This window comes from Protopterus annectens, chromosome 1.part1 (assembly GCF_019279795.1).
Source record: "Protopterus annectens isolate FY-2018-M chromosome 1.part1, PAN1.0, whole genome shotgun sequence".
In the NCBI taxonomy this organism is placed as follows: Eukaryota; Metazoa; Chordata; order Ceratodontiformes; family Protopteridae; genus Protopterus; species Protopterus annectens.
In genome coordinates, this window is record NC_056726.1 from 816,776,572 (window position 1) to 816,801,761 (window position 25,190).

General features: G+C 43.0%; 1 protein-coding gene across 1 annotated transcript in view; it reads left to right on the forward strand.

The window, feature by feature from the left end:
- TLN1 (talin 1) overlaps nucleotides 1–25,190 on the forward strand; it is a 3,443,760-nt gene that overhangs the window by 3,177,112 nt on the left and 241,458 nt on the right. The window contains exon 55 of the mRNA XM_044078439.1: nucleotides 11,371–11,418. Within this exon, the coding sequence (XP_043934374.1) occupies nucleotides 11,371–11,418 (48 nt within the window). The remainder of the gene's footprint in view (nucleotides 1–11,370; nucleotides 11,419–25,190) is intronic.

Genomic DNA, 25,190 nt, shown 5'->3' on the forward strand with positions numbered 1-25,190 from the left:
TTCTTTAATCCGGGGATCCCAGCCTCATCCAGACAGGGCCTCTCATCCACCTCCAGAGAAGAGGCCTAGAGCAGAGCCTCCTGAGCCAGTGTCCACAGATGATTCCTCTGTTGATTCAGATAACACAGACCCTCCAGAGGCTCCTTATTCCCCTTACGAAGACTCTGATGCTGAAGAGTCCATCCCTTCTGCCTCTCCACCTGAGGAATTTTCCTTTGGGGAAACCTTGCATGCTATGAGGGAACAATTTCAGTGGCAGGGCCAAGATTTTTCAGACTCAGGAAAAGACTAAGAACCTTTTGGCATTTACCACAACATAGGCCTTTAGCTATACCTCCAGTTCTTTCTGTTGTAGATGATGCATTTAATGATGCTTGTACTGCTCCTGATTCATTACCTCCGGCCCCTGCTAAGCCCGATAGGTACTACAGGGTCCCGGACACACATTACCATTTATACAAGGCTCCTTTTGCAGATCCCGAGACTATCTCCCAGGGGCCTAAGGCTGTAGCAACTACCTCTGCTAAAAATCCCCTCCCCTCTGAAAGGGAATCCAGGTCCTTAGAGAGATGGGGTAAAAAAGTTACACTTCTGCTACTCTGTCAGCTAGGGCCTTGAACTGTCAATTTCATATGATCCAATATCAAGAATTTATGCTTGACCAGTTAACTAAAAAACTGTCCTCTGATGAACCTTTTGATAAGAAGTATGTACAGAAAATGGTACATAACATTCAGCAAGTTAGTAACCATTCTTTAAAATGCGGCTATGATGCACTGGAGGCTTCCTTTAGATCAGCCATGACTGGTACAGTGATCAGAAGGCATGCATGGTTGAAAGAGCAGGCCTTACCGGACCATGTCAAATCAAAACTGTTAGATGCTCCCATGGACAAGGCCAATTTATTTGGTTCTCCTGCACAACAGGTACTGAAGAAGATGGAGGAGAAGGCAAAATCTGTACAAACAGTGAAAGATTTCTTACAGGTCCAACCTCCAAGGTTTAGCAGGAATTGGCCCTCCAAAACTTGGTCCTTTCCAGACTCCTCTAAAGCACAGAGAGGCAGGAATAGGAGATCAAGAGGCAGAAACCAAACCAGGGGTGCCTACAGGGGACGCCAGTGGCAGGGTAACAACCAGCGAGGCACAGACACAGCCACCACCACTGCAACAGGACAATCACAGTGACTTGGCTCTGGCACCGCCTACAAGGGAACAACTAGAAGCACCCTTAGGCGGAAAGCTAGCCTTATTCTCAATAAACTGGCATTACATCACAACAGACAAGTGGATTTTACAGACAATAGACCAAGGCTACAGGTTCCACTTCCATACTCTACCAGGGAAGAGAGGAATACCAAACCTACTGCCAAATCAAAAGACAGAAGCTCTAAAACAAATATCTCAATTATTAAAGATGAGAGCTGTGGAAAAGGTACCATCTATGGAGCAAGGAAAGGGATTTTACTCCAGACTCTTCCTGGTACCAAGAAAAGAGAACAAATGGAGGCCTATTCTCGACCTGTCCACTTTAAACACATTCCTCATTGTTCCAAAATTCAAAATGCTGACTCTACAGCAGCTTCTTCCCATGCTGGGTAAGGAGTCTTGGCTGGTAACTCTAGATCTCAAGGAGGCATACATGCACGTCCCCATACTACCAAATTGCAGAAGATACCTCAGATTTCTTGCAGGATCAGAGCATTATCAATTCTCAGCATTGCCCTTTGGCTTATCTACTGCGCCCAGAGTGTTCACGAAATGCCTGGCATCAGTAATTGCTCATTGCAGGCTTCAAGGAATCCAAATTTACCCCTACCTGGACGACTGCCTGATACAAGCGGACAACAAAAACAAGCTAACAGAAGACTTACAAAGAGTCATTTACCTGCTACAAGCCCTGGGATATACAGTCAACATAAAAAAGTCAAGGCTGATACCATCCCAAAGAATAACCTTTTTGGGTGCAGAGCTGGACACATCAAAGCAAATGGCATTCCTAACTGCAGAAAAACAAGAGCAACTACCTCTCTACTTCTTGGCATTAACAAAGCAGAACCATCTAACAGCAAGAAAAGTACTGCAAGCCTTGGGCTTCATGGCATCCTGCATAATACTGGTCCCTCATGCCAGACTGCATATGAGAAAGCTACAGTGGTACCTAAAGAATTTATGGTCTCAACACAAGCACAGCCTAGAAGCCAAAATTCCAATAATCCCATGCCTGAAGCAAGAGTTCCTATGGTGGGCTCAGGCCTGTCAATCAAACACAGGATTGCCCTTCTACAGCATACAACCAAACCAAACCATCACGACGGACGCCTCAGACCTCGGTTGGGGGGCCCACATGCTGGACAAGTGCATACAAGGCTTATGGACTCAAGACCAGCTGCACCTACACATAAATCTAAAGGAAATGCTGGCAGTAAAATTGGCAATCCAGACATTCAGACCATTTCTCCGAGAAGGTCAGTTGATAAGGACAGACAACACCACAGTTATGTGGTACATCAACAAACAGGGAGGCACACATTCATACCCTCTATGCCGGATGGCACTGGACCTATGGAATGTGGCTCTGAGCTACAACATTCAGTTACAAGCAATTTTTTTACCAGGAAAAGAAAACATTCTAGCAGACATATGAAGCAGGACTACCACGGATGCCCACGAATGGATACTGCATCCGGACTTCTTCAAAGCCATTACAAGAAAATGGGGACTCCCAGAAATAGACTTATTTGCATCCCCACGCAATCACCAGCTAAAGAAATTCTGCACAAGGACGTACCACCCACTAGCTTGGAAGGTGGACGCCCTATCTTTCAGTTGGAAAAACCTGACAGCATATGCATTCCCACCACTTCCTTTGATGCACAAGGTGCTATTGAAGATCAAAGAGGACCGTCCAAGGATCATTCTGATAGCTCCAGACTGGCCAAGGCAACATTGGTACCCATTACTAAGGAGCATGTCTTGGGAACAAATATGGACACTACCCTGGTTCCATTGCTGTTAACACAGAACAACTACAACATCCTGCATCCAAACCTGAAAACTCTGCAGCTGACTGCCTGGAACATTCCATAAGATCAATTAACCCAAATTTATCACAAAGGGTTAAAGACATTATCCTTGAGGCTCGCAGACCCTCAACAAGGAAAAATTATGCAGCAAAATGGAAAAGATATCTCATTTGGAATACTGCAAAGGGAGAAGATGTGTCACTGGCAAACATAGCCAACATCCTGGAATACTTGGCAGAGCTCTTCCACACAGGCCTGTCCTATTCTTCCATCAAGATACATGCATCAGCAATTTCAGCAGAATACAGCTTGGATCCTCCTGTCTTCTCAAGATCCTCTGCTCAGGCAGTTTCTGAGAGGAATTAAAAATGGAAAACCTCCTAGGAAACCACCATTGCCAGCATGGGACTTGAACTTTGTGCTAGAAAAATTGACACTTCCTCCTTTTGAACCAGCAGCAACAGCAGAATTACAATACTTATCATGGAAGACTGCTTTCCTGCTGGCAATCACTTCAGCAAGAAGGGTATCTGAACTACAGGCATTAATGGCAGTGCAACCCTTCCTGATCTTCCATCAAGATAGAGTGTCCATGAGAACAAATCCTACTTTTATGCCTAAGGTGGTATCCAGAGTATCTTTAAATCAGGCTATCCACCTACCTACATTCTTCCCCAACCCACAGAACAGGGGAGAAAGGCTGTTGCATACCTTGGATGTACATAGACAGTTACGCTACTACCTGGACAGGACCAAGGGCAATAGAAAACCTGACCAGCTACTGGTAGCATATGCAACAGGAAGGGAAGGAAAAGCAATTTCAAAACAGACAATCTCCAAGTGGATAGGAAATTGCATTAGATTTTGTTATTCCTACCATGGAAAGAAAACTCCAGAGAGCATCAGGCCTCACTCTACAAGGGCTACAGCCACTACCACAGCTTTCTTATGAGGAGTGGCTACCAAGGACATTATAGAGGCGGCTACTTGGACCTCCGTGCATACATTTGCCAAGCATTATAACTTACCTTTATACTCTAGATCCCGAGCAGGGTTTGCCACTGCTGTTTTGCAAGGGATCCTAACTACACCATAATCTCTTCTTTCCTCCTCCCCTAGTTTGGCTATGGTATTCTACCCATTTGTAAGGACTGCAGATGCATCCTTGAAGGACATAGTACAGTTTTGTACCTACCATAAATGTAGATGTCCGATAGGAATGCATCTGCAGTCAGGATTACCCACCCGCCTTCCCCTCTGTGGTACTCCTAGGGTATTTGCCCATCTTATAGCTAGCTGGGGGGGATCTATTATGGTGTATTTGTTTGTATATATGTACATACATGCTTATTTTTTGTGTTTGCTCTCTACTATTTGGAAACATTGGCATTTATCCAAATTTAGCCTTCCAAGAGGGCACCTGGCATCTGGGGCAAGAAACACTGAGGAAAATGGCGTCGGCTGATGCCTTTATACCCGAATAACTGCAGCTATGACGTCGGGTGAAGTGCAACACCAGCCGAGGCCAGACCCAGACTTTGGAATCCGGCCGACCGAAGGGCTGCCTGACGACAGGACAACCCATTTGTAAGGACTGCAGATGCATTCCTATCGGACATCTACATTTATGGTAGGTACAAAACTGTACTTTCTTCGTGTTTCACTGTTGCAGTCATTACATTTGGTAATCTGCTGGCAGGCTGCCCTCAGTCGACCTGATTAACAAAGTCTTGGGTCCTGCGTCAGTTGCTGTCCCTTCTTCCATGACGTCAGGTCGTCAGGGATGTAAAACATGCAGCCGACGCCATTGCATCAGTCTTTCTTGCCAAGTAGTGCCCGAAGCAGAAGCAGTTTGCAAGTCCCGGTCGGCCGACCCCTGAAATTTTCGTTTTTGAGTTTCAGAACCGAAGTCTTCAACTAAAAGCCAAGTACCCCATTGGGGAAACTTTTTCTTGCTCCTTACCGATGTCAGTAAAAGTTAATAATTGCATTACTTGTGGGAAGCAAGTACCGCATAAGGATTTTCATTTGTACTGTATTCCTTGCCTAGGCCCTGATCATAATGTACCTTGTCGGTTTTGTGCTACATTTAATTAACGCACTATTAAACTTCGGTACATTTTTGCTTCTAAATATTTTGGCTCATGATTTAACTATCCAGAAATGAGGTCCGTTAGCAAATCGACTACCGGAATACCTAAAAAACACAAAGAAAAAGATGGAGACAGGCCGTCGAGGTCCAAAACTGATGACGCTTCTCCTAAGCCAGACTCTAGCTCGCCGGTACTCAGTAAGGCGCTTTCACAGCCCCTGATGCCCGCTACTTTTGATTCACAGGCCTCTACTGAGACCCATTCAGAGTCCGGTGTGCCGCGAGATGCTTTAATTTTGAACCCGCGGATGTCTCTACCGAAGACGCTGTGCAGGCACCGGCTTCTGAGGGTGTTTTCAGGCCTAAAGATTTGTATATTAAACCAACGCCATCTTCAGAACTAAGGCCAAAATCTACTTCTACGTCTAAAAAAAACGATGCTTGGGCCACATGTGCTGGCCCCTATGCCTAAAAAACAAATGATCAAAATGGCTGAAGATTTAATTACCCTGATCAGGGGTAGCTAACTCCCTCCTGCTAAGAGGCCTAGGTAAGACGTTGATTATGAATCTTCTGATCATGATTCTATTTCTTCTACTGAACAGGATTTATCTGTACCTACTTATGATGACACTCACGCAGAAGATTCCATCCCTTCTGCTTCTCCCCCTGAGGATTTCTCTTTTGGAGAAACTTTAAATACCTTAAGGGAACATTTCCACTGGGAAAGTCAGGATTTCTCTGGATCTAAAAAGAGACTTGGGGATTTTCTTCTTCCTCAGCATAGGCCTTTGGCTATACCTCCTGTTCTAGACATTGTTGATGTTTTTTCAGAATCTAGTACGACTCCTGATTCTCTGCCTCTGGCTCCTAGTAAGCCAGACAGATACTACAGGGTTCCTGACTCCCACAAATTCCTTTTCAAAAATCCTACTGCTGATCCTGAGACCATTTCTCAGGGTCTCAAGGGCATTAAGGCCTCTACTGCTAAAAATTCTACCCCTTCTGATAGAGATTCCAGGACGCTGGATAGATATGCTTAAATATCAACAGCATATCATGGGACTACTTAAAGAGAAAATTATGTTAATCTCTGACTGTGTGGAAAATAAAGATGTGCAGGATTTATTACATTCAGCTGAACAAGTTGGAAAACATACTTTGCAATGTGATTTGATTCCTTGGAGGCCTCTTGCAGGGCTGCTGTAACTGGATCTGTGCTAAGAAGGCATGCTTGGCTCAAAGAGCAAACTCTGCCTGACCATGTTAAAGCAGTATTGTTGGATGCTCCTTTACAACAGGACCGTCTCTTTGGTAATAAGGCTGAAGTGTTAAAAAAGATGGAAGATAAAGCTAAATCTATGCAAACTGTGAACGATTTCTTACAAATGCAACCTCCAGGATTTAGTAGGCACTGGCCTACTAAGAACTGGTCCTTTCCAGTCCCTTTGAGAGCCACTCAAGTCAAATCCAGACATTGCAAAGGCTCCAGGTTTCAGTCACAAGGAACTTTTAGAACAAAACAATGGGGTGCCTCCATCTCCAAATCTGGAAACAACAAGGCTCCTCCCTATGGTAAACAGTCTCAATGATTTCCCTCTACAATGACCAAGCACTTTTTAGCTGCCCCTTTGGGGGGAAAACTGGCACTTCATGCACGAAACTGGCAACTTATTACCCAGGACAAATGGGTTTTAAATATAGTATCCCAGGGATACAGATTTCATTTTCACATGTTGCCAATCCCAAACGAATGGCCAGATCTGCCCCAAAATCAGTGGGCAGAGGCCCAGAAACAAGTTCTGTCCCTCATGAACATGGGGTGCTATTCGACCAGTACCAGAAGAGAAAAGGGACAATGTTGCTATTCAAGACTTGTCCTGATACCCAGGAAAGACAAATCATGGCGTCCAATTCTGGACTTATCCACTCTAAACACATTTTTGGACATTCCAAAATTCAAGATGCTGACTCTTCAACAGTTACTACCTATGCTAGGCAAAGATGCCTGGTTGGTAACTCTAGACTTAAGAGGCTTACCTGCATATCCCAATCAGGAATCTTGCAAAAGATACCTCCGCTTCAAAGCAGGTTACTTGCATTGCCAGTTCTCTGCACTGCCCTTTGGCTTATGTACTGCACCCAAAGTCTTCACAAAGTGCCTGGCTTCAGTAATTGCATTTTGCAGGCAAAGAAATATTCAAATATATCCATACCTGGGCGATTGTCTAATTCAGGTAGATAACAAGGACATTCTTCTAAAGCATTTGCCGTTTGTAAAAAGGATTCTAAATTATCTAGGGTATACCATAAACGAAAAGAAATCACAACTGGTACCCTCTCAAAAAATTACATTCCTGGGTGCAAGCTTGAATACAACTGCCCAGATGACTTACCTTACACCAGAAAAGCAAATTCAATTGGTGACTAACTTCAAACAGGTGGCCACAAAAACCCTGCTATCTGCCAGACAAATTCTGCAATCCTTGGGGTTCATGGCCTCCTGCTTTCTTCTAATTCCATATGCAAGACTGCATATGAGGAAACTTCAGTGGTACTTAAAACGTTTATGGAGTCTGCATTGTCACAGCCTGGAAACAATGATTCCTATTATACCTTGCCTGCAACTAGAGATGTTCATCGTGCATACAGCTGCAGTAATCACAGATGGGTTCTCTGCTGTCAGGCTGGTCCTCGGTCGGCCAAAGTCTAGGTCCGGCGTCGGTTGTTGTCGCTTTCTTTCCTGACGTCAGTGCGACAGGGGTATATAAGACACAGCCGACGCCATTTTCTTCAGTCTTTTTTGCCGCGCGGTGCCCGAAGCAGAAGCAGTTCGCAAGTGCCCGTCGGCCAGCTCCTGAATTTACGAAAAATTGGAAACCGAAGTCTTCTTTAAAGCTAAGTACCCCGTTGGGGGAAACTTTTCTTGCCTCAGACCGATGTCAGACAAAGTTAACAATTGTATTTCTTGTGGGAAGCAAATACCGCATAAGGATTTCTATTCCCTCTGCATACCTTGTTTAGGCCCAGACCACGACATCTCGGGCTGTCGCTTTTGCGCTACTTTCAATAAACGCACTATTAAGCGTTGGGCGGAGTTCGCCCAACACTTTTTTGGTAAAGCCTTTGATTATAAAATGTCGTCGGAGACTCCGACTACCGTTTTGTCCAAAAAACACAAGGACAAGGACCGACACGCGAGGCCCGCGGTCTCCACAGACACCAAGCCAAAATCTGCTGCACATGGTCCGGTTCTCAGCAAGATGCCTATGCAGCCCCTGACTACCGACGACACTTCTTTGGCGGTGTCTTCTGTAACCGAGACCGCAGGTACCTCGGCCCATACCCAGACTACAACCACCGAAGCCACTGTGAGTGTTGAGCCTCCTAATGTGGACAGGTCCACTTCCACCCATGGTGTCTTTAGACCCTCACCTTCCTTTTCCATTAAGGCCTTTACTAAGTCCAAATCAGCCATGCATCCCAAGAGGCCTGTTGCACAGGGCCCATCCCCAGGCCCCATGCCTAAAAAGCAGATGTTAAAAATGGCTGAGGATTTACTTACTCTTATCAGGGGTTCCCAACCCCCTCCAGACAAGAGACCCAGAGTGGAGGAAGATTCTCCCTCTTCTGACCAGGGCTCCATTTTTTCAGAACATTCTGATGTAGAGGAACACTCGTACTCCCATTTTGAAGATTCTGATGCAGAGCAGTCCATTCCTTTTGTATCTCCCCCAGAGGATTTTTCTTTTGGGGAAACCTTGCACATTTTGAGGGAACACTTCCATTGGGAAGGCCAAGACTTTTCTGATTCCAAGAAAAGACTTAGGGAATTTATTTTGTTACCTCAACACAGACCTATGGCGATACCTCCTGTCTTGGATATACTTGATGATGTTTACTCGGAGGCTTGCCTTAATCCGGATTCCCTGCCTCCTGCCCCAGTCAAGCCTGATAGGTACTACAGAGTTCCTAACTCTCACCAATTTCTTTACAAAAGCCATAATGCTGACCCTGAAACCATTTCTCAAGGTCCCAAGGGAATGAAGGCCCCTACTGCTAAGAATCTACTACCTTCCGAAAGAGAGTCTAGATCCTTAGAAAGGTGGGGGAAAAAGGTATATACCTCGGCCACCCTAGCCATGAGGGCCTTAAATTGTCAGTTCCATATGCTTAAATATCAGCAGTTTCTGTTATCACAATTAAGAAATAAAATGTCTCAACCTGAACAATCAGATTTGAAGGAGTTGCAGGATATGATGCATAGTGCAGAACAAGTGGGTAAACACACCTTACAATGTGGCTATGATGCCTTAGAGGCCTCAAGTAGAGCTGCTGTTACAGGATCAGTCATTCGTAGACATGCCTGGCTTAGGGAACAAATCTTGCCTGATCATATTAAAGCTAAACTACTAGATGCTCCTTTACAAAAGGATGTACTATTTGGTACTAATGCTGAGGAGATACTACGGAAAATGGAAGAAAAAGCTAAATCTATGCAAACTGTCAAAGCTTTTCTACAGGTTCAACCACCACGTTTTAGCAGAAATTGGCCTTCAAAAAACTGGTCCTTTCCAGCCACGGACAAGCCCCAAAGAGGTAGATACAGGCGCACAAGGGGCAGAGGACAATCTCAAGGATCATATAGAGGCAGACAATGGCAAACTCCAGCACCAAGAAGACAGTGCACAACAATACAGAAAACAAACCCAATGACTCCCTCCTTTTCATGCCAAGCAAGTCTCAGCTGGCAGCACCCTTGGGAGGAAAGCTGGCATTATTTACAAGAAATTGGCATATTATCACAACAGACAAATGGATCCTGGACATTATAAACAGAGGCTACAGATTTCATTTTCACACTCTTCCAAAAATGAGAGGCATGCTGAACCTGCCACACAATCAAAGGGCAGAGGCACAAATACAAATTTCAAAGCTCATGGACATGAAAGCTATTCAAGAGGTACCTACTCATGAACAAGGCCAAGGTTTTTATTCCAGACTATTTCTGGTACCAAGGAAAGGAACCGACTGGAGACCCATTTTGGACTTATCCATCCTAAACACATTTCTACTCGTACCAAAATTCAAGATGCTCACATTACAGCAGCTTCTTCCCATGCTGGGCAAGGAGTTTTGGCTGGTAACATTGGACCTCAAGGAGGCATACCTGCATGTCCCAATCAGACAAAGCTGCAGAAGATACCTCAGATTTCTTGCAGGTTCAATCCACTATCAATTCTCTGCATTGCCCTTTGGCTTATCTACTGCACCCAGAGTATTCACGAAATACCTGGCATCAGTAATTGCCTACTGCAGACTTCAAGGGATACAAATTTACCCTTATTTGGACGACTGCCTGATCCAAGCGGACAGCAAGCACATACTTCTGGAACATTTGGCTTATGTAACACGGTTATTGAATTCTCTGGGATACACAGTCAGCAAAGAGAAATCCAGGCTAACACCATCTCAGAAAATAACTTTCCTGGGTGCCAACTTGGACACAAACACCCAGATGGCCTATCTCACGCCAGAAAAACAGGGGCAACTAACTCAGTACTTCAAAATACTAGCAAATTGTACCAGGCTCACTGCAAGGAAAATCCTGCAGGCTCTGGGCTTCATGGCATCTTGCATTCTTTTAATCCCATGTGCAAAGTTGCACGAGGAAACTTCAATGGTACCTAAAAAACCTATGGTCTCAACACAGCCACACTTTGGAAACAATAATAGCAATAATTCCATGTTTGCAAAAGGAATTTCTATGGTGGGCCCAGGCATGTCAAACAAACACAGGTCTTCCATTCTGCAAGCCTCAAGCAAATCAAGTCATCACAACAGACGCCTCAGACTATGCCTGGGGGGCGCACATGACAGACAGGTGCATTCAGGGCAAATGGTCCCAAAAGGAAAAGCACCTTCACATCAATCAAAAAGAAATGCTAGCAGTGATAAATGCAATCACAGCTTTCAAGGACCTCCTGCATCCAGGGCAATTATTGATAAGAACAGACAACACCACAGTAATGTGGTACATAAACAAACAAGGAGGAACACATTCATACCCCCTGTGCAGACTAGCCATGTCACTCTGGAACTTGGCTCTGGAATGGCAAATCGAACTTCAAGCACAGTACTTGCCAGGTTTGGAAAACACGCTGGCAGACAATCTAAGCAGAATTATGACAGATCCACACGAATGGAAGTTGCATCCTCAAGTGTTTACAAAGATAATCCAAGCGTGGGGAAGGCCAGACATAGATCTCTTCGCCTCCCACAGGAATCATCAATTGGAAAAGTTCTGTTCAAGGACCTTTCATCCAAAGGCCTGGAGAGTGGATGCCCTTTCTTTCAGTTGGGCAGCATGGACAGTTTACGCTTTCCCACCTTTGCCTCTTCTGCCCAAGGTGCTCTTGAAAGCAAGAGCAGACAGACCGAAGATGATACTGATTGCTCCAGACTGGCCAAGACAACACTGGTACCCACTCCTGAGGAGCCTAACGCATACTCCTCCCTGGTCTCTACCTCTAATGCCTCTTCTACTAACTCAACACAGCTACAAAACTCTTCACAGTCAGCTGAAAACACTCAATCTCGCTGCATGGAAAATTCCTTAACACCACAACAGTCCCTGCTCTCCAAAGAGGTGCAGGATGTCATTTTGGAGGCCAGAAGGCCATCTACTAGAAAGGCTTACTCCGCAAAATGGAAACGGTTTTGCTCTTGGAATGAGAAAAAAGGCTAGGATCCTAGAAAAATGAATTTGCCTCAGATATTACAGTACCTAGCTGAGCTGTTGAACAGTGGACTTTCATTTTCCTCCATAAAAATTCATGCCTCAGCCATTTCTGCAGAATTCAACACTGATCCACCCTTATTCTCTCACCCACTCTTAAGACAGTTCCTCAGAGGGGCTAAGAATATAAGACCTCCAAGGAAACAACCAATACCAGCCTGGGATCTTAATTACATTCTAGAAAAATTAACATTGCCTCCTTTTGAACCAGCTGCCTCAACAGAATTGTAATATTTGTCTTGGAAAACAGCTTTCCTTCTGGCCATTACCTCAGCTTGTAGGGTTTCGGAACTGCAAGCCCTCATGGCTGTGCAGCCCTTTCTCATCTTCCATCAGGACAGGGTTTCCCTTCGAACCAATCCGTCTTTTATGCCTAAAGTGGTATCCAGGGTAGCTTTAAATCAAGCCATACACTTACCTACCTTTTACCCCAATCCTCAAAATAAAGGGGAAAGACTGCTACACTCCTTAAACATCCATAGACAGCTACGTTATTATTTGGACAGAACAAAGCCTTTCAGGAAATCAGAACAACTTTTTGTGTCCTATGCTGTAGGAGCTCAAGGGAAGCCAGTTACCAAACAGACAATTTCAAAATGGATAGGCCACTGCATACGGTTTTGTTACTCCTTTCATGGAAAAACTGTCCCTTCAGGCATCAGATCCCACTCCACCAGGGCCACAGCTACCTCTACAGCCTTCCTCAGAGGAGTTCCTACCAAAGATATTTTGGAGGCAGCCACTTGGAGTTCTGTGCATACCTTCACCAAACACTACCACTTGCCTTTATACTCCAAAACTAGAGCAGGCTTTGCCACTGCTGTGTTGCAGGGCATTCTGGCTCATCCCAGTTCCACCTAGTGCCTACCACCCTGTGCGTAGCTTTGGGATTCTACCCATCTGTGATTACTGCAGCTGTATGCACGATGAACATAGTACAGTTTTGTACCTACCATAAATGTAGATGTTAGAGTGCTAATACAGCTGCAGTACAGGTTACCCTCCCTCCTTCCCCTCTTGGTAAAGGCCTAGGGGCTAACCCCTCCTCATACAACCTGACTGGGTTATCCTTCTATGGTATATTTGCTTGCAACTACTGATTTTTGATTATATTGCATTGCATGAATATATATATATATATATATATATATATATATATATATATATATATATATATATATAATTTATGTATTGCCTTCTTTCTGGGGGCACCTGATATCTGGGGCAAGAAAGACTGAAGAAAATGGCGTTGGCTGTGTCTTATATACCCCTGTCGCACTGACGTCAAGAAAGAAAGCGACAACAACCGACGCCGGACCTAGACTTTGGAATTCGGCCGACCGAGTACCCGCCTGACGACAGAGAACCCATCTGTGATTACTGCAGCTGTATTAGCACTCGAACATCTACATTTATGGTAGGTACAAAACTGTACTTTCCTATGGTGGGCAGAGGCCTGCCAACAAAACAAGGGACTGCCAATTCACTCCAACCCCTGCCGCCCAAACCCTAAATACAGATGCATCAGACTATGCTTGGGGGGCTCATCTGGCGGGAAAGTGCATTCAGGGCAAATGGAGCCCAAATCAAATACACCTACATATTAATCGGAAAGAGATGCTAGCTGTACAGAATGCCCTGACAGCCTTCAAGGACTACCTTCATCCAGGACAACTAATGATGAAGACAGACAACACCACAGTTATGTGGTACATAAACAAGCAGGGGGGGTACACATTCCTACCCCCTTTGCAGACTAGCCATGGCATTGTGGAACATGGCCTTGACCTATCAAATACAACTATAAGCTCAATTCCTGCCAGGAAAGCTAAATACTCTGGCAGAAGAACTAAGCAGAAATCTTATGGAACCACACGAATGGAAACTGGAAACACAAGTTTTTAACATGTTGACACGCAAATGGGGGAGCCCAGATATAGATCTTTTTGTCTCACCCCAGAACTATCAGTTGGACAAATTCTGCAAAAGAATTCATCACAAAAAAGCTTGGAAAGTGGATGCTCTATCATTCAGCTGGAAAAGCCTATCCGTTTATGCTTTTCCCCCTCTGCCTCTGCTCTCCAAAGTTATACTAAAAGTCAGACAGGACAAACCAAAAATGATTCTGCTTGCTCCAGACTGGCTTCGACAACACTGGTACCCACTCCAGCGCAGTGTGTCACACCTTCCTCCATGGCACCTGCCTCAGGCACCTTACCTACTGTCTCAGCAGAACTACCAAATTCTGCACACTCAGCTCCAAACTTTGAATCTTGCAGCGCGTGGCTAACCAACTTTCACCCTTGGCATCCCTTAGCAAACCTGTGATGGATGTCATTTTTGAGGCTATAAGGCTTAGTACTATAAAATCTTATGCTGACAAATGGAGAAGATTCTGTGCCTGGAACCAATCACAAGGAATAAGCACAGCAATGCCCAATATTCCTCAGATTCTGCAATACTTAACTGAGATGCTTCACAAGGGCCTATCTTTTTCTTCCATAAAAATCCATGCTTCTGCCATTTCAGCTCATTACAACACAGAACCCTCCCCTCTTCTCTCATCCTCTGCTAAAGCAGTATCTCAGAGGGGCCAAAAATGTAAGACCTCCCAGGAGAGCACCAATTCCTGCATGGGACCTCAATTTTATTTTGGAAAAACTCACTCTCCCTCATTTTGTGTCAGCTGCTACTGCAGACCTAAAATTTCTCTCCTAGAAAACGGCTTTCCTTTTAGCAGTCACTTCAGCTAGAAGGATTTCAGAATTTCAGGCTCCTATGGCAGTGGAGCCTTTCATTATTTTTCATCCGGACAGCGTGGCTCTCAGGACCAGTCCATCTTTCATGCTTAAGGTGGTATCCAGTGTGGCTCTTAATCAGACCATTCATCTGCCAGCTTTCTTTCCCAATCCACAGAACAAGGGTGAGTGGATTCTGCATTCATTGGATGTACACAGACAACATAGATTCTACTTAAACAGGACAAAATCTCTAAGAAAATCTGAACAACTATTGGTGGCATTTACTGCAGGGGCAGAGGGAAAGGCTATTTCAAAGCAGACTATTTTCAAATGGATAAGCCATTGTATTCGTTTCTGCTGTATGCACCATGGTAAACCTATCCCCAAGGGGATCAGATCTTATTCCACCAGGGCTGCATCTACTTCTGCAGCCTTTCTCAGAGGGGTTCCTACCAGAGACTTTCTAGAATCTGCTACCTGGAGCTCAGTTCATACGTTAACCAAACATTACCATTTACCTCTGTTCTCTAAATCCAGAGCTGGCTTTCCCACTGCTGTCCTGCAGGGCCTTATAGCTGCTCCTAGTGCTGTATAAATCCATCCTCCCAACCATAGCTTTGGGATTCTACCCAAATGTAATGACTGCAACAGTGAAACACGAAGAACATAGTACAGTTGTGTACACTTACCATAAATGTAGATGTTCAAGTGTATTCACTGTTGCAGTCCTGGTTACCCACCCTCCAGCCCCCTGTTTTTCTCTTACTATACCTCTCCTTTCTTTTACTGTGCTGAAAAGCCTTTTTGGTGTTATTTGCTTTTGTTTGGAGGTATATTTTTTTGTGTTTTAAATTATATACACACACACACATATATATTTTGTTCCCCATTTGGGGGGCACCTGACATTTGGGGCAAGAAAAACAAAATGGCGTTGGCTGCATGTTTTATACCCCTGACAACATGATGTCATGGAAGGAGAGACCGCAACCGACGCAGGACCCAAGACTTTGTTAATCAGGCCGACTGAGGGCAACCTACCAGCAGATTACCCAAATGTAATGACTGCAGCAGTGAATACACTCAAACATCTATATTTATGGTAAGTGTACACAACTGTACTTTTCTGGTATGACAGTATGGTCTGGCTCCCGAGTAATTTCTTACTCTGTCAGCTCCAGAGCAGCATTCCTTCAAGGGTTTCAAGGGTGTTAGCTTTGATATCTGTCTAGGTATTTTTCCTCTGTCTGAGGCTGCAGGCAAACTCTATCTGAGGTAATGTTGGGGATCAGAGAGGATTGTGGGTAAGGGGAGGAGCCTGAGGTATGGATCATAAAGTCTATAGAGTGGCCAAAGTTTGATCAGCGATCGGATTGGAAGACCCATTCATTGAGGAAGGACAGTAGTAAGCAACACATATCTATCTTTATGGTAAGTACATAACTTTCGTTTCACACTGGTTAAGTTGTGGCAAATGGCAGCAGATTGCAAAGAACTTGTTGAGAAGTCTCCAGCTATTCCTAGCTGATGTTGAGCTACAGTTTGTCTAATTCAGGTTCATTAAATTTCGTTTGCAAAGTGCAGCCCGTGCTTGATTGTTCTTGGGCAGCAAGGTTCAAGTCCGTGCCACCTATTACAGTAATATCGATATCTGAAAAGTAGAAAGCAAGGTTAGTTTTTTTTATGAAGGCTCCACAAATGTTCTTTGCCAAAAACTCTCTAGTGCCACCATCACCAGATTTCAGTGGGAAATATAAAATACACCTGCTTTGAAGTGTAAAGTTTCTTTATTCTCAGTGGACTTATTGACAAACAAAGCCCTTCATTCCTATTGTACAGATTTCACATCTCAGTTCTAATTTAGGATAGACAAGGCAAGTCTGATTCACACAGGTAAGTAGCGACCAATGGCAGCAGTACCAACAGCTTGTCATAAAGTCTCTGGATAGTCCTGGCCAACAGTCAACTGGAATTTGTCCAGTTTAGGTTAATTTCCAATGTGTAATCCATGCTCAACTTTGTTGTTCTTGGGTGATGAGAGCAAGTTGGTAACATGCTGCAACAAAGTTGGATGAAAAGGGTCTTTTGACCAAGTTCACTTGCCTGTTTATCAAATTACAGTAAGTTTCTTACCTAATCAGGTTAATCAGTTTTAATATTTGGAAAATAGAAGGTAAACACTCTTATGAGCTATGGCTAAGTGATCACAGATGTTTGTAAAATCCTCCTGACTTATCAGCAGTAGATGCTTCGGGATGGAACATAACTGTCTTTACAGTCTTCTCATGCCATAGTGACTGCATCATCTGAAAGCTGCAAAGCTGTTCAATTAGTGGACAGTGCAATTTAATTTCGACCCTACATCTTTGTGATTAATTCACTCAGACATACAAAATTTTACCTAATATGTCGTCTTCACCTCCCACATTGTGACAGCAATAAAAATCTTCTTACCTGTCATAAGAAAGAAAACCTTTGCTTGTTTTCTGAATTAATAAATGCATGATAAACTTGGCCATGGTTGAAACAAAGCTTTGTGATTAACTTCCATCCCTTCATATACTGTTTGAAATATTTATGACATTAATGATCAGGACTTAATGAAAATGAACATTTTTATTTATCAAATACTGCTGTGAGTTCTAATTTCAACATTTTTAAGTAACTTCATATTGTAAAAAGTAGTGGGTCACTTGAATGTCAGGGTTTTGTTTTCTAACCTTGGACAGACATTCCATCGCTTTACCTGTAATGGTAGAAGGTACAGCACCTGTCAAACACCAACAATTTTTCCATTTCAGATCTCCCTCCCCAAAGAAGTCTGCAATCATTTTTCATCACCTACTGAGTGGCAGAGAATTTCTGCAAAACAAAATTTTTCTGGCAGCAATGTTGCTGTCATCATTATGTGATGTAGTTCAGAAGTTTGACATTCACTTTGGTGTCATTTGCCTTTTCTTTTATAGTAACAACTTTATATGTAAACTTTTTTCCTTGAGGCTATGCCAAAATGCAAATAGAAGGTCCTCAGTGTTGACTGGACTGTCGGCCAATTCTTTGAAAGCAGTTTCACTTGACATAATCCTGTTGACTTGACAGCTCAGCATAATTAGATTTTCGGCAGCTGTATGTGGCTGTTTGGACTTTTCAGTGAATTTCAGAACTATTTAGCAGACATCTTGTGCCTTATCAGTAACTGCTACAGCGCCCACTATTTTGCTTGCTTTACTTTCTGATATTGCAAGTGTAAAAAAAATGTTTACCTTTATTTGACAGCAGGGAGGGAATGTTTACTGTCAAGGTATCATGAATATTCTTGCACTATGCTTTGATCTGATGGTGTCTTGCAACACACAAAACAATAATGACATTGGGATATAGAATCACCCAATCTTGAGAATCCAAAGTGCATCTAGCTATTGATGGACTGCCTGTGTGCAGTCTTGTCTTTCTTTGCTTTTGGTTGTTCACATTACATCCAAAACTAAACATTCACCAAATACTTACCTATTTTACAGTGATAATGCCCTGTGAACCTCTGCTAATAATTCTCAAAAAAACAGCTCAAAAGCAAAGCTGTAATACAGAACAGCAACTATCATAAACCAAAATGGTAGTATTCACAGGAAATTGTTCATAAAGCATGGCTGCCAGACTGCAAGAGCTTTTACATAGTGTATTTACTCAGCCCAGTCAGCTACCATTAACAGTAAACAGTTGTGTACCTTGAAACTTGTCCCCAGCCTTTAAAAAAGGGCTGTTGACATTAAGGACTTTTTTTATGCAAACCATTGCAGTGTATTTAACAAGCCCATTCAGCATCCATGATGTTACTTATCAACAGTAATTAATTAGACTGGGTGGTTAAAGTTTTAGATGTCACAAATAACAATAGGTTCACAAGCTGTCACACTTACAAATTCCAAACTTTTGCATTGTTCTTGCAGTTGATTGTATGTTCCATTCCACATTTCGAAACTGCCACCTCTTTTGTCTTAATATAATTAAAATGTTCCTGTAACATGTATTTTGTATGTATTGTGGGATAGGCATTTACTTGAAAAAGGAGCTTAGAATTGCTGATATCACTCGACTCAGTCGCTACATACTAAATTTGACTGCTAATATATATATATTAAAAATATACTTCTGCTAACTTGCTACACCCAACACTTTCAGACAGTCAGCATACACTAGGGTAATGGTCAGAAAGTGCTTAGGGATTTATAGCAGGCCAGAGGTACGACAGGATATTGATGGTCAGTCTGTCATTTGAAAGCAACATCCAGTTGCTTTACTTTGGGCATTGAATCAGCAGGGTAAGTGAAGACATGCCCAGTGTCTCCAGTGTATAATTACCCTACTGTGATGTACTGAGATCACTAACTTTGAATTGAGTTTGTATATACAGTTAAAAAAATTGTAATCAGATGTGTACACATTACTCAATGCACTTTAGTAAAACCAATTTTAAAAGGCATGGTTAACCAATCTTCTTCTTCTTCTTCTTTCGGCTGCTCCCGTCAGGGGTCGCCACAGCAGATCAACTGTTTCCATTTCTTCCTGTCCTCTGCATCTTCCTCTGTCACACCAACCACCTGCATGTCCTCTCTCACCACATCCATAAACCTTATCTTAGGCCTTCCTCTTTTCCTGTTACCTGGCAGCTTCATCCTTAGCGTCTTTTTCCCAATATACTCTGCATCCCTCCTCAGCACATGTCCGAACCAACGTAATCTTGCCTCTCTGGCTTTGTCTCCAAACCTTCCAACCTAGGCTGACCCTCTAATATACTTATTCCTAATCCTTTCCATCCTCGTCACACCCAGTGCAAATCTTAACATCTTCAACTCTGCCACATCCAGCTCTGACTCCTGCCTTTTTGTCAATGCCACTGTCTCCAACCCATATAACATAGCTGGTCTCACTACCCTCTTGTAGACCTTCCCTTTCACTCTTACTGGTACTCGTCTGTCACAAATCACTCCTGACACTCTTCTCCACCCACTCCATCCTGCCTGTACTCTCTCCTTCACCTCTCTTCCACACTCATCATTACTCTGAACTGTTGATCCCAAGTATTTAAACTCATCCACCGTCGCCACCTCTACTCTGTGCATCCTCACCATTCCTCTATCCTCCCTCTCATTCACACACACATATTCTGTCTTAGTCCTGCTGACCTTCATTCCTCTTCTCTCTAGAGCATATCTCCACCTCTCCAGGGTCTCCTCCACCTGTTCCCTACTCTCACTACAGATCACAATGTCATCTGCAAACATCATAGTCCACGGGGCTCCTGTCTGATCTCGTCTGTCAACCTGTCCATCACCATTACAAATAAGAAAGGGCTCAGAGCTGATCCTTGATGTAACCCCACCTCCACCTTAAACGCATCCGTCACTCCCACCGCAGATGTCACCGCCGTCACACTGCCCTTGTACATATCCTGTACCACTCTTACATACTTCTCTGACACTCCCGACTTACTCATACAATACCACAACTCCTCTCTAGGCACCCTGTCATATGCTTTCTCTAAATCCACAAAGACACAATGCAACTTCTTCTGACATTCTCTGTACTTCTCCATCAACACACTCAAAGCAAACATCGCATCTGTACACCATATACTTATTATTTTGAATGTGATGCTGCATTTTGAACTCCACTGCACTGTTTTGTATTTGAATAATGAAAGCCTAATGTATAAGGTGTGAATCCACAATTGACTTTGCTGTCTGTCAACCTTTTCCATAGGGTAAAAACAAAAAGACAGCTTGGAAACACCAAAGCAAATTCTCTCTCAGTTTAATGAAGCGCTTTTCGTCTTGCACATATGGCAAGACTTCATCAGAAACTGAACAAACTTCAACACAAGCAATATATACACACCCTTTTTGTCACATGACACTTCTAATTAAAATCTTATGCCTTAAAGGCACATCCACATTATTACTACTTAAAACATTTTTTAAAAAACAAATAACTGACAATATTTTAGAACACCTCAACTCTACTCTTCCTTCAGAATTTTTACCTATAATGATGGTAAAAATATATATACAAACATACATATACTAATAATACTATATCTCAAATTATTGTGTTGACTCCCAAAATATATTACTTAATTGACTAAAAAGTCAGAAACTTACATATCCGAGTCAAATGAAGTCAGATATCACAAATATGAACACATTTTGTAAAAATGCATACACACGTTAACGTTTTAAGATTTCTTAACTTCAATATACTGTTTAAAGATATTGTCTCATTCAAACCTAGGTAAAACATTGCCCCAGTGCGTATTTGCCAATTTAACTCAAGTTGCTCGAGTAATAGTGTAAGCCCCCCCCGGCTATCATCAACAACTGAATCAATTGCTTTGAACAAAAATGAATGTGGATAGGAAATTGTGTCTAGCCAGTGCATTATCTCTGTTGAGGGTCTTTATTTTATATAGATGTTCATATACTCGTTCTTTTAACCTTCTATCCGTTTTACCTATGTAAAACGCTGCACAGCATTGACACTGGGCTAAATAAACCACAAACTTGGACTGACAAGTACACTTCAATTTGATTTTGAAACTAATATTTTTATCTTCAATGTCTTGTCCTGTACTCGTGTATTTACAGTAATTACACATTTGGCATTTATACATGCCACACTTCCACTGCGGGGTGTTTTTTTTATGTTGTAATAATTCCTTTAAATTAGTCCCCCTCTTATAAATAATCCAAGGTTTACTTTTGACCTTGTAAGAAAGGTGAGGATCTCTCCTAATTATTTCCCAATTTTTGTTCAAAATTGACATTATTTCCCTTGTATTACTACTATAGGGCGTTAACACCCTTCTTATCCCTTCTTGCTGACGACTATATTCCCATATGTCTTTAGGCTCCTGGCTTGGAGATGGTCTGAAGATTTACTGTCATATGTCCACTTATGTACCCGTACTCTCTCAGGCTGAAATCATAAATCGAACATATGGCCCATGGAAGGTTTAGGCTTTTGTACCCTGGCCAAACTTCAGTGACAGTAGTCCATCTGCTTGGAATACAACAGTGCTCAGTAAGACATCTACTGTTGTAGTAAGTTCTTACATAACTGTATGTTTTTCATTTGTAGATTCATTTCTTGCATTTATATTCACCACCACAATTTTCTTTTCCACAAATCCCACATAGTTGGTTTAGCTCAATTTCTTGTTTCCATTTTCACATGCACTTTGCACACCCACAATTCTGCTTATTTCCTCTAAAGGCATTATTCACTTAATATTTAATCTTTTGCATCCAGTATTCCAACTTTTGCTTGTTTCTGAGTCTACAGCGGATTCAGTCTTGGAGGGACAAGTTGTGTAACTCGCCAAACTCACTTTGTCTGTTTTTTAATTCTGTAACAGAAACATCAGTACTTTTGCATGCCAACCTTTGCCATTATGAAGAAAAATGTCTATGTATCTGATTTTTTTCTTAGCTTACATTAACAGTGAAACGTCTTAATCACTGCAGCACCTTAACTCACAAGTTAAAATAAGCTTTAAAGGTGCCTTCCTCAGTGACATGCAGAAGTGTTCTCGGGTTTCTCAAGTATTTTCTCTTAGTCAAGGATAAGTTGAATTTTTGGAAACACTCCATTTCTGGGGCAAAATGTGCTGCAGAGAGCCGGTGAATTTTTGGGAGCTTAGCCGCACCATTTTCAAGCAGAAGGCAAGAGAGTTGCCTTGCTTCACTTCTGACACCACGTAATGTTTGGCATTTAAAAGTGCACAGTAAAGGGTTTACTTGTACTGCGCTGCTACCTTCATCATTTTTTTTTCTTTTAGACTGTGTGGTACTGCATGCTGCTATGCTGAACACTAATAACAATGACAAATATTTAGAGAGAGACCTGTATATTGCTCCAAGATGTTAACGTTTCTTTGTGTGTAGTTTGCCTTCAGTTTGTTAGTCAGAAAAATTAACTGGTCCTGTCACTCTTTAATTGTGACCAGATGCAATCATGTGAGTATACACATAAATTTAACAAATTGCTTGAATAGTGCTAATAATTTAACATATGTTATTAATACTTTACAAACAAGTATGTACAACATTGTAACATTGCTTGTAACATAGATCAAATAGTGCTGTAGATCATACTGTGATATGCTAAGTTTTAGGTCCAGTGAATACATTTTGAACTCTACAGATGAGTTGCAAACAGAGATAGAATGGTTAAACATTGATAATGTAACGAGGAGAATTGAGATCCCTGGACTATCCAGTCGAGATTTTGACTCTTTCATGAGGTGGGTGCAAGAAATCTGATCCCAGGATACCATAGGCAAGGATAAAGAAGCAAAGGCCTCTGGCTTCAAGAAGTGTAGACTGTGGCCATAAAATCCTCCTCAAGGGGTCAGGGTGGAACTTTAAGATAGTAGTTGTATTATACGTAAATGTTTTAGTTCTTAAATGTTGCTGGATATGGGAAACATATTGGTGTTAAAAGGGCTCCATCAATCAGAAGCAGTGGAAAAGGAGAAGGAGAGGTCTTCAGACAAAGACAAATCTTTCTCCAAGACTGCTGTAATAAAAACAGGAAAGAGTAAAGAATGCTTGATGACCTAGATGTTTCGATTTTTGAGAAAATGTCTCTGGCTAAGGTGAACAGGACTTTCATCTGTGACTACTCCTGCAATGTCCTCTTCCCCTCCTTGGCAGTAGTCATCTAGTACTACCAACTTGTCTCTGAGGAGAAGATATGGGAGATGTTCTTCGTCTTCCATTGCTGCAGTCCTAACAATTGGGTATAGTCCGCATCCAGTCGGCCCGAATACCAGAGTATAAGGCTGACGTCGGTCATGGCGCATTAGACTGACGTCAGTACGTCAGGGTACTAATGCGCATGACCGGCGTCCTATCCTCAGTCTTTTTTGCCGCGTGGTCCGATGCAGAAGCAGTTTTGCAAGTGCAGGTTGGCGTTCTGAGATATTTCCGAAACCGGAGTTTCAGACCGAATCAGAGTTGGCTAAGTACCCGTTGGGAACATTTTGGTTTTTCTTGCCTCAGTATTTAACCGGATGTCAGAAAAAGTGAATAACTGTATTTCTTGTGGGAAACAGATACCGCATAAGATTTCCATACTTTGTGTATACCTTGTTTAGGGCCTGAGCACGACGGTTGCCGCTCTTGTGCTAGGTTTAACAAACGCACTATTAAGAGGAGGTTAGACTGTCCCAGGTTCGTGTTTGGGACGCGTTGCAATTATAAAATGCCGTCGGCTGCTCCGACGCCCGCTTCGTCGAGGAAGCGCAGGGGCAAGACAGCGAAGCCTAGGGTTGTAGATCCGGCAGTCGCGTACCTCGGTTCTTTAGGAAACTCAGTGGAGCCAGAGGTTTTGCCAGGAGTTTCTATGGAGTCTCGGCAGAAACTTTACTGTTCCAGGATGTCCCATCTCAGGAGGCAGGCCAGGCTGAAGGGGCTTCTCAAGGGCCTATTCTTCCCTCTTGTCCCACAGTAATTGGAGCCTCTCCTTCTGTTGCTAAAGCTTCTTTTAGAGGTAGGCCAATTTCAGCTTCAGTGGGGCTTCTCCTAGCTTTTCGGTTCTGTACCTAGAAACATATGCTTAAAATGGCAGAAGATTTGATTACTATGATTAGAGGTTCTATGGGCCCTCCTGCTAAGAGCCCTAGGGTGGAGCGAGTTTGCCAGTTTTGAACACGGTTCAGAGGCTTCTGAGTCCTCTGCGGATGATTTACAGGAGTATCCTCCTTATTCTGATTCTGATATGGATGATGCCACTCCTTGGCTTCTCCTCCTGAGGATTTTTCATTTCCAGAGACGCTGCATTCCATGAGCGAGCACTTTAAATGGGAAGGCCAGGAGTACTCTGATTCCAGGAAGAGGCGTAGGAATTCTTGTTTTACCCAGCATAGGCCCTTAGCTATACCTCCTGTGTTGACTGTGGTGGAAGATGTTTTGCAGAGGCTTCCTGAACCCTGATTCTTTGCCTCCTGCTCCTGTTAAACCTGATAGGTACTATAGGGTGCCTGAAGCTCATAAGTATTTGTTTAAGAGTCCTAGGGCGACCCAGAAACTATTTCTCAGGGGCCTAAAGGTGTGTTAAAGCCTCTGTGGTTAGAAATCCTGTTCCCACTGACAAGGAGGCTAGGGCTTTGGATAGGTGGGGTAAGAAACTGTATACTTCTTCCACTCTAGCCATGAGAGCATTGAATTGTCAGTTCCACATGCTGAAATATCAAAATTATCTCCTTTCTCAATTGAAGTCTAAGGTGGATGCTTTGGCGGAAGGTATTGAGTGTAAAGAGTTGCTGGATTTGGTTTATGTGTCTGAACAAGTGGGCAAGCATTCTTTGCAATGTGGCTTTGATGCTGTGCAGGCCTCCTCGAGGGTGGCTGCCACTAGTTCTGTTCTTCGCAGGCATGCCTGGTTAAGAGATCAGAATTTGGCTGAGCATGTTAAGACAAGGATTTTGGATGCACCTTTACAGTCTGATGTTTTGTTTGGTTCGCCTGTGGAAGCA